At 33.0% G+C, this 9,884-nt stretch overlaps 1 protein-coding gene across 1 annotated transcript; it reads left to right on the forward strand.

Annotated features, from left to right (window-relative positions):
• The first annotated feature begins 581 nt into the window (after positions 1 to 581).
• On the forward strand, positions 582 to 9,016 carry LOC133321200 (RNA polymerase II-associated protein 1). Its single transcript, XM_061530288.1, has 14 exons — positions 582 to 708; positions 776 to 1,360; positions 1,750 to 2,432; positions 2,492 to 2,775; positions 2,840 to 3,006; positions 3,207 to 3,370; positions 3,452 to 3,537; positions 5,927 to 6,152; positions 6,259 to 6,410; positions 7,468 to 8,008; positions 8,074 to 8,212; positions 8,284 to 8,514; positions 8,572 to 8,759; positions 8,819 to 9,016. Exons 1-14 carry the CDS (start codon positions 582 to 584, stop codon positions 8,981 to 8,983), a joined length of 3,738 nt encoding a protein of 1,245 aa, XP_061386272.1. The 3' UTR covers positions 8,984 to 9,016.
• Positions 9,017 to 9,884: the final 868 nt, after the last annotated feature.

Genomic DNA, 9,884 nt, shown 5'->3' on the forward strand with positions numbered 1-9,884 from the left:
TCGCAGGCATAAGGCACTCAACAATAAAAAACAAACACAAGTCTTAATAAATTTTGGGGATTTCTTGTTTATCTTGGGGATTTTTGTTTTTTTTTTTTGTTTTGAAAATTTGTTATAAATTATAGTCTCTCGACCAAACACCAAATAAATTTGATCGAATTTTCCCCCCCGTTATGCCTTTTATACCCCCGCAGCCAGATGCCATTTTCCCACTTTTCTGAGATTCTCGCGCATTTTCCGACATTTATCATTTTTCCTTTATCTTACCTCTTGATCCCTACACTCGACAGGGTTGTATTTGCCAGGCCTAAATTTCAGACCAGATGGCAACGCATGAATTTCTCAACCGCTGTACTGAGCTTACTGTATCCGGCTCACTTTTTTTTTTGGCCGGCAGCAGCATATTTTGTTTTTCTGCCATTCTCACATTCGTCGACCTATTCGTACCATGGGGAACGTTTTTTAATTCGTGCAGTTCAATTCGGACACATCGCAAAAAGATTCGCACAGCAAAGTCAAGTTTAAATAGCTGTCCACTGAATTTGTTTATATTTACAGTAAGACAAAAATAAAACATTAACATGATTAAACGACCCAAACCTGGAGAAACCGAGGAGGACATTCTCCGTATGCAAGAGGAGTTCTTGGCCCAAAAAGCGAAAAATCCTCAGCTTCAGCCGGCAGCTCAAATTGTGAAGATTGACAAACGTGAGTTTGCGAACTGGTGAAATTGTGGAAATCATTAAAATTCAAATCATTCTGATATTCCCTACAGCTCCCAAACAATCTTTGTTCGCCAAGGCACGTCAGCAAACACAGATAAAACCTCATCCTCAATCCAATGATTCCACTGATGTCTCTGTTCCTCTAGCCTCGCAAAACACTGCAAAGATTATTTTACAGGAAATCCATCAAAAAATTGTTGGTGACAGTGCCGATACAGAGACATCCAAGACCATAACCGATATTGTAATGGGTGATATTGTGGAAAAATCATTCGAGTCGCCCAAAATTGTAAATTATTCGAATGAAGTGGAGACGGCAGCCTTTCCCAAAATTCAAAAAATATCATTGGGGAATTTTGCTTCTAACTCTGAGAAAAAGGGTAAAAGTATTTTCGCTCAAGCAGCTTTGGGTAATAAAAAGGGCGGAAGTTGTGTAAAATCCGAACCCATGGAAGTGGATGAACCTGTTGTCAAGGAAAAACGTAATGATTTAAGTAAATTATATGGCCAGGCAAGTGTAATTGTTGAGGATTCAAAGACAGCCAATGAAGTCCATAATGAAAATCTAAATTTGCTGTGCAAAATGAAAGAGGAAGAGATATTGGCTGAACGGAAGAAATTGATGGAGTCAATAGGTAAGATGGTTACATGAAAAATAAAATAGGTTTTATGAGATAATTTAGAATAGCATAGATGTAAGCTATTCGTTTTCTAAAAATTTTACTGACTGCCTATTTAAATATGAATTTTAAGATAACGTCGAAAAAAATATGTGTACCATGACATGATGCAAATTCAAAGACTAGCCAAAACTCGGTAATATAAATGTCCATGTGACAAAGTCTTATATTCTGTCTGTAGCCCTCCCGCCTAACCATAATAAAAAAATTGTAAAAAATATATTTACAATCAGCTAGTGGAATGTACCTATGTCCTTCGGTTTATTAATATAATAATAAAGTCTTCCCCTGAGTAACAAATAATACGATGGTCTATTAGAATTTAATAATTTGTTTGTTTTCAGATCCTGCAATTGTGGCTCTACTTGCTAAGAAACGTCAGGAAAAGGCACAACAATTAAAGTCCACGTATCCAGCTCAAAAATCACCTGCATCGGATTCAGCAACACAAAAAGTATCGCCAACAGCTGCATCACCCCATGAAAAGCCGATAGTCGATGATACATTGCCACCCACAAATCCAGCTGTTGAAATACTACAACGTTCTGCTGCTGAAGAGTGGATACATTTCGATGTTGTGGAAAAAGATAAATTAGAATGGATGCGTGATATACCGTTGCAATCGGCCAAACTTAAACCGGGACAAAAATTTGAAGCACGATTTGATTGGAAGGGCGTCTTGCTACCATATACCATGGATGAAATAACACAAACTGATAAAGGAAATGTTGAAAAAGATGATCGGGAATTATATATGCACGGTGATGAACCACACAGACCGGGTTATACTCTACAGGAATTATTTAGATTGGCTAGATCCAATGTAATGCAGCAAAGGGTGACGGCGTTTAGTGCCATTGCAGGCATTTTGAGTATCTATCAACAAGGCTTCTATGATCAAGTTTTAGATTTGCCAATAAGCAAAATATTTTTCCTACTAAGATTTGGTTTTGATGACAATACACCTGCAATGCTGGAAATTGTGGGTAAGGCATTGGCATATCTGTTTTACAATGAAACGGATGAGGTAAGATGTTATGTTTTTTTATTGATTTTATATTTTGAGGTAAAAAAATTTCTCTTTAGACTCTTTTAGATTTCTCATATGAAAATCCAGGCTGCCAATGGCAACCATGTTTACAAGTTTTGCAGTTGGAAACAAACACCGAAGATGATGAAATGAAAACAATTGAACATTTACAAAAACAAATGCAACAACTGCAAATGTCATTCAAAGGCTCGGCGCATACAGTCAATGCCAACGTCGAGGAAAATGAAGAGGAAAGTAAAACATCTATGAGCGACTTTCAATTAGCAGAGACTGATTTAATAGATTGTCTATTGCGTACAAATATTTTACAAAGGATTTAGTAAGTTCACAGATATTGTTTGTCTTTTAAGAATTTGATAAATATTTGTGTGTTTCGTTTACAGTTTTATTTTGAATGTTGTAAAACCGGAAAATGGCACCGTATCATCGTGTTTGAAATTGCTTATACGCCTGGCAAGATCGGGCAAAGAAGTGGCCTTACAAATTGTCAATAATGATGATTTAATGCATTGCCTATTCGATAACTTTTTACCGGGTTTGGAGAAAGTCGGTATGTTAAAGAATTAAAAAGATATTTTTTTGTATTTATAATCTCCATCATATATTCAATTTGTCAAGCAATAACTATAAATATTTGCCGGAGATCTCATCAAACTTCTATGCCGATTTCGCCATATTCATATATCCGTTTAAATTTATATATACTTCTATAAATTTATATTATACATTTATTTTATATTATTTAAATAGATACCTGCCTCCAGACACCACCATTCTACAATTATCCCCAATATTTATGCCTGAAACTAATGAGAATTTTAATCTCTTGCAACTTAAGTATTGCTGTGAAACTGATCAAATTTAAATTAATTGATATTTTGGAAAATTATTTATTCAATCGTGAAGATAAAAAGGTAAATTATATTATACACATTAAAAAACAATCACACAATATATTTCATTTTATTCTGTTTTATTTTATTTATTTTCTACAGGGTAATCTTATAAAAGTTCAAATTGAGTCACTACGTTGTTTAAGATGTTTACTACTTTTGCGTATGGAAAATAATACATTACACAGGTAAGTAGTCAAAAATATTTCCTTATTCTTGTTCGTCTTCTTTAATCCAAAATAAAACTTAACTTATCACTCAATATTATGGGATTAACATCCACATAACATTTCAGTGTATTAAAGGCAATTTTACATTTGTCATCGCCATCTAAAAAAAACGAAAATGAAAACATTTATAATTACATGCTTCTGCTAATTGCTTATTTGTAAAATAATAATTCCTTACCTTTCGTGCCACATGATTCTATTAAATTATTAATCATTGGATGCAATTCATCCGGTAATATTTGTAATAAGACATTCAAACGCATTACATTATTTTCGCTGATCTGTGCCGAGAAATGAAAACCAAAGGGCACGATCATATTTGTATTTGTTTTTAATTTTGTAAACTAATACTCACAATTCCAACCATATCGAATATACAATGTATATAACACGCAAAATTATCATCATTTGGCAATATGCCACTGAAGCTCGATCTTATGACATCTGAAAAAAAATTATTATTTTTTTATAAATGATATCACGAATATATAACAATACCAATAGAAAAAAAATACTCTACCAACCATCGGGTGTATGGGTTTGATTTTGACATAGCTGATGCACTCTTTTGGCTTGCTTTCTAAAAGGTTCAGGAACATCAAACTGCAAGTAAAAAAATCAATCAAATAATTAATAGAAAAATATGTTGATTTTTGAAAGATGAAAATTTAATTGATATAAGTGGCGAATTTTCGAACACTGGTCCTAAATTTTCAGCAGAGTTAAATCCCGTGAAATTTCTATTGACCTGTCTGGTTTTCCAATTGCTTTCGCATCCTCCGTACTCTCCAAATCGAGAAACCGGACATTATCTCTCGTTCTCAGATATCAAAGAAATTTCGTAAAATTAAGATATGATCACCGAAACTGATGTATATTAAGGTTGAATTGTTCTACAACAAGTAAAAACGTTATAATCCGATTGGACAGAGGTTACCAAAAAGGTTAGGGATGTACGGTTGTTAGTAACAATAATCAACTCGGAGACTATTGTCCATTGTGATCATCCTTTATATCTGAAAAGAGAACGGGAAGAGAAGAGAGAGTGGAAGAGCAAGAAGGAGATAGTAGGAGAGCCTAGAGATGGTTATTTTAGCCATGTCAGATTTTTGACAAAACCTAGGATCTGGTTGGGGTACATTTTAGAGAAAAAGGCTAGATTATCGATTTCATATCTACGGCATTCTCGTTCCCTTCAATGTCACTATGTATGTATATAAGTTAACTGTCTGTCGTGCATCACTCAGAACGGACTATATATATGTATATAGTTACCGGTCCCGTATTGTCGGCAGTAAGTGTTTTTACTATCTCGGCCGCTTTCGTTATTGCAAGGATTTCTGTTTGAAAAACGCTACAAAGATTGTTAAGTTTATATGAGTTGTATATTTCTAATTCCCTACAGTAAACGCCAGCACCAGTGCCTTCCTCCATCTTTGTCCGTCTGTAAAAAATGGCAGACCTGGCAGAGGTAAGGAGTCACTAGTCCAGGATTCCCTACTAGGAAAGTCTACTACTTCTTTCATTAAGGTCTCTGTGAGAAGGAATATAGTCACTAATGTGACTATTTCTTCTCAAGAAATCACAACCTGGCATTATGTTGAGGATACCAGCGTGACCATTGTTAGGAAATCACCTGCGAAATTTTCTCCGAAGACATATTTGATTGTTGGAAAATATGAACTCATTTAGTCACATTCCGTCGAATTTCGGAGTGTTTTATTTGAAGATATGTTCTCTGTGTGTCGTTGAGGAAGGATATTCCTAATCAGTGTCTTGCTTTATTTCCGATCCAAGGGGTATCTGCAAGAGGTTTTAGAACCGTGTTCTTTCAAAATATTTGAAGATCACTTCTGTTATGGTCACACACACAATTTGTCTTATTATATTTCAGGATTGATTTGGAAATCAGTTTTTCCTTTTTGCTCGTTTTCTATTTTTGTATGCAACAATAATTTATTGTTTTTGTATTAATCTCAGATATATCCATCTCTCCTCCTCTCCTGTGTGTGCTTAATATTCACTGATACACTTATTTCAAAATTAACACTTACAGCATTACTTTGAATGATATTAACTATCATTATAAAAACGATGAAAAGAAATATAAATAATTTCATATTAAATATTTTTTTATTGTATTTCGTTAATTCCGTTTTAAACTTTATTTATACACCTCAACAGACAATAACTTAAATTTTTATTTCATGACCTTTATATATTGTGTTTAAACAACATCTAACATGATTTAGCACATTTCCGTGTAGACTATATTAAATAATAAATAACTGTATATGTATAAAAATTTTTATATTGTTTTATGTTTTTTTTTTTATTTTTTCCCAAGAAAATTTGTAACCGCCTTTCGTTACATGCTCGATTGGCATTACAATCATGTAACCTACGAAGAGGGCGGACCATTTTTGATACGCCAACACGCAGCAGCATTGATGACAACCATCGCCAGTATTAATAGTCCAGTTGGTTCCGAAGTGACAGCATTGCTGGGAGATATATTGCATGATTGTTGCTGCAATTGGTTCCATAAGGCGAATCGCTATGGTGTGAAAGAGGTAAGTTCGCTCTTTAATTAAAATCCGTATTGGTGCAATTAATATGTCAATTTTTTGGAAATTGATTCCTTTTAATTTACATTCCGATTTGTTTTTGTTTTTTAAGTTTTCCCAAGCCACCTTGCTGAGCTCGTGCCTTAATGCCGTTACATGGTATATACGCAATACGGATACGGCACGTTTTCAAAATTTCATTAATAAATATTTGTGTGATTTTATAAAATCGGAGAACTTCATCAAATTTATTAATATAATAAGGTAAGTGGGAGTGTGTTTTATTCAATAAGATTTGATGTCGATTTTCTTTTAAAAGGCCTTTAAACGGTCTTCACACTATGGAAGAATAATTATAGAATACCTTTTATGTGAAGATAATTAACAAAGGGTTATCTATGTACATAATTTTATATAGATAGAAGACTTTTGACATGTAAAAGATTTTTTTAATAGCATATTACTTACATATATAATATCTCATAGGAGTCTAATATGCTAAAAAGTCCTGCCAAGGATCTTCTGCAAACAGAAAACCTTTAATAAATCATTTATTTTATAAAAGCCAAAGAGGATTTTTTTGTAATTTTTTCAATGACTGGGATAGTGAATTTTCAATAAATAAGTCTTGGATTATTAATCATATGGAAACGTTTTTGGGTTTTGCTTAACCACGTGTAGACGATGTGTTATTCCCCAATACCCGGAATCAAAAAAAAAAAAAAAAAACATGAATCCTTGCACAGATCGTTGCTTTATTGACACTTTATTGTACGACTATACATTACAGCTTTAGCTTACTTGTGGTTTTAACCCGCGATCTCACTACCTTGACATTTTTTACGCCTAGTAAAAAATTCAACGTAGAACGTAGATTTGTTTTCTTAAGAAAATTATTTCTAAGTCTAGTAGAGCTTCGATTTTTAACATAATATCCTTGCAAGGTCTATTAAAGTGTGGATTTTTTAAAGAAAAAAATCTAGTAAAAAAACTACTTTTTAAAGGCCTAGTCAAGTGAGAAAAGGTTCTCGTTAATGAAAAAGAAATTGAAAATTTCAAGTTTTAGTAAAGTGTGGAGTTCTTAAGTATACATTTTTATGTTTCAGCAAAATGTGTATTTTTTAAACCCAAAAATTGTCAAGGCCCAGTAAAGAGTGACATTTTAGACAATTTTGTATTTTTTGTTGAAAAAATAACTTCAAACCTCAAATTTTATAGATAAAAACTTGTCTGGATTACATCAAATACACCTTTAGAGTATTCTGTGGATATTATTAAAGGTTTATAAATTTTGTTTTGTTTTTTCATTATTTCTCTTTAGTTCATCTTCCATTATTCTACGCAAATCGGTAGATCGACGTAACGTTCACAATCCCCTACCGAATGTCGGATCGGTAATAATGAATTCCTATGGACCACAATTGGTCATAACCCAAACATATCCAATATATCTAATAACCGCAATATGGCGTCTAATGGAATTACTAATGGAAAGAGGCGAAAAACAAATATTCAATATAATGTTTGAACCAAAACTTTTAGAACCAATGGTGGAACTATTGCGTGCGCTAAGCACCAAATGCAATACTTATTTGGCAACAAATTTCTTTGCAAAAATGGAAATAAAACTGCTGTTTAAATTGTTATGCTTTGAGGGTTTCAATGAGTATTTCAAACCGGCAGAAATGTTACAAATTGTCTACAATTATCTGTGTTGTTTAACGGCCGAACATATACCCGAAGTTGAAGAACTTTTTGAACGAGTTATATTTAATCCCAAATATATCTCTGTGGAGTTGGAAACTTTAACAAAATGGCGTACAAAATGTTTGGAATTGGTCTATACCCGTTATATTGTGGTGGTAAGTATGAATGTTTTTAGTTTTTTAATAAATATATATTGAAATTAGTTTCTTTGCCGTCATAGCCTCCCAGTGAACTCACCTTGTTTTTGCCATATAGTCAGGTGCCAATACTGCCAACTGATTGGCCATATTTCCAATTGAAAATAATTCTACAACATTATGTGGAAAATGTAAAGAAGGAAACGACAGCAGATTTTTCAGGTAATACTTTTGAATTATTCCAAATATAGAAATATGCATATTCTCATTTGAATCTGTTTCAAATTTTCCAGAACGTGAAATTCTACAGATGACCCTCAATTTCGTTACCCAACTGGAAGAGTGTAATGAACATATACAAATAGTTTCGCCCACCGAGAAATTAATGTATCTGATGATAGCCTTTATGGGGCCAGATTCTCAATTCCTCGACAAGGAAGTCAATCAATTGTTACGACAACATTTAATGAAATTCTATAAGCAATGTGAAAATGTGGAATTTCAATTCGACACAGAATATCAAGGTTAATATACAACAATTTTACCTCATAAACATACTTTATTTACAAATATTCTTTTAGGAAAATGTAAATTTGAAAATCTGTATGTACTGTTTTTGGATCACTTTCAAGCTGCCAGTTATGGTGATGAATTGTTTAGCTCATTGGTAATGGTCCCATTAGCACAAAAATATGATAATAAATGGCGTCGTCGTGTATGGTCGGATCATGTATCAGCTTTAAGGTTTCTCGATTGCAAGGAGGAGCTGGTAAGTTATTCAATGCACATTTCTTTGAATCTTAAAAAATAGTCCAAATTTCATTTTAGCTCATTGGTGGCTTAACAGCCTATTTGGAACCCTGCGAAGAGGAAGAATCTTTGCTTAAAGAATATAATACAGCTTTAAATTTAAATTTGGTACGTCCAAATACATTACCATACAAAATTGCAAAACATCATTTAGATAAGTTCAAGGAACGTACAAATAAATAAAACTTTTTATAAAGGAGACAATATTTAATGTAAGTACAATTTTTTATTTTTATCCAAAAATTTACAACAAATAGAAAACAATTAATTTTTGTTCTCAATAAACACTATCTACATAAACAATGTTGATATGCACAGCAGAAGTGCAAATGAATTTACAAAACAATATGAGACTTTGTAGCTCGTGCACTCTTCTTATAATGTAAATCCCTGAATACTCCCGATTCCTTAGTTCGAGAGCGACTTAACACTCTCGAGTTGTTGATACGTGCCTTCTCCAATATTGCACTACAGATGCTCTAACAATTAAAACTTACACCAGCGTAATTTCCCTGACACTGGGATCTCTAGAGTTAGACGATCAAAGCTAATCTCATACATTAACTTATTCGACTGAGATATTGGGTTGCATCTAGCAGCAGCAATGTTGTTACGGAATTTCATTTCCGTTATTCGAACATTATTCGTTTCAAAATTAGCAGAATCAAGGTTCGAGGTTTGTCTCAGCTCGGACCAAACGAATTCGGAGCAAATATTCCAACCGTTATAAAAATTGGTCATAATGTGTCTTACTATGTTTTACTTTTAGAACAGTCTAAAAATATGCAAAGAATTATTAAGATAAGTTCTAATGATTTTTTATTTTAAAATGTTCTAAACAACAAGTAAACATAATGCCAAAACTGAATAAAAACGAAAAGTTGTGTTTAAAAACAATAACATATCTTTTATTATGTTTAGCCTACATACAGTTCATGAAAACTTAGAAATCTACGACCGCCATGATGTCGACAAAGATAATATTTATCTTCAATGAAATATTCCTTCTTTGTTGAAATTTATTCGAGAAAGAAATCACGTTTTTGGGGGATTTTATCAGCTAGCAGCGATTAACGGACGAACT

This window comes from Musca vetustissima, unplaced genomic scaffold (genome assembly GCF_032173495.1).
Source record: "Musca vetustissima isolate MV318-11 ecotype Yass unplaced genomic scaffold, APGP_CSIRO_Mvet_v1 utg36418, whole genome shotgun sequence".
NCBI classification, from domain to species: Eukaryota; Metazoa; Arthropoda; class Insecta; order Diptera; family Muscidae; genus Musca; species Musca vetustissima.

Coding starts and splice junctions, on each gene's coding strand:
- LOC133321200 (XM_061530288.1), top strand. CDS start 582: ATGATTAAACGACCCAAACCTGGAGAAACCGAGGAGGACATTCTCCGT. Junction 2,433..2,491: donor TTTACAATGAAACGGATGAG/GTAAGATGTTAT, acceptor ATTTCTCTTTAG/ACTCTTTTAGATTTCTCATA. Junction 3,371..3,451: donor TCAATCGTGAAGATAAAAAG/GTAAATTATATT, acceptor TATTTTCTACAG/GGTAATCTTATAAAAGTTCA.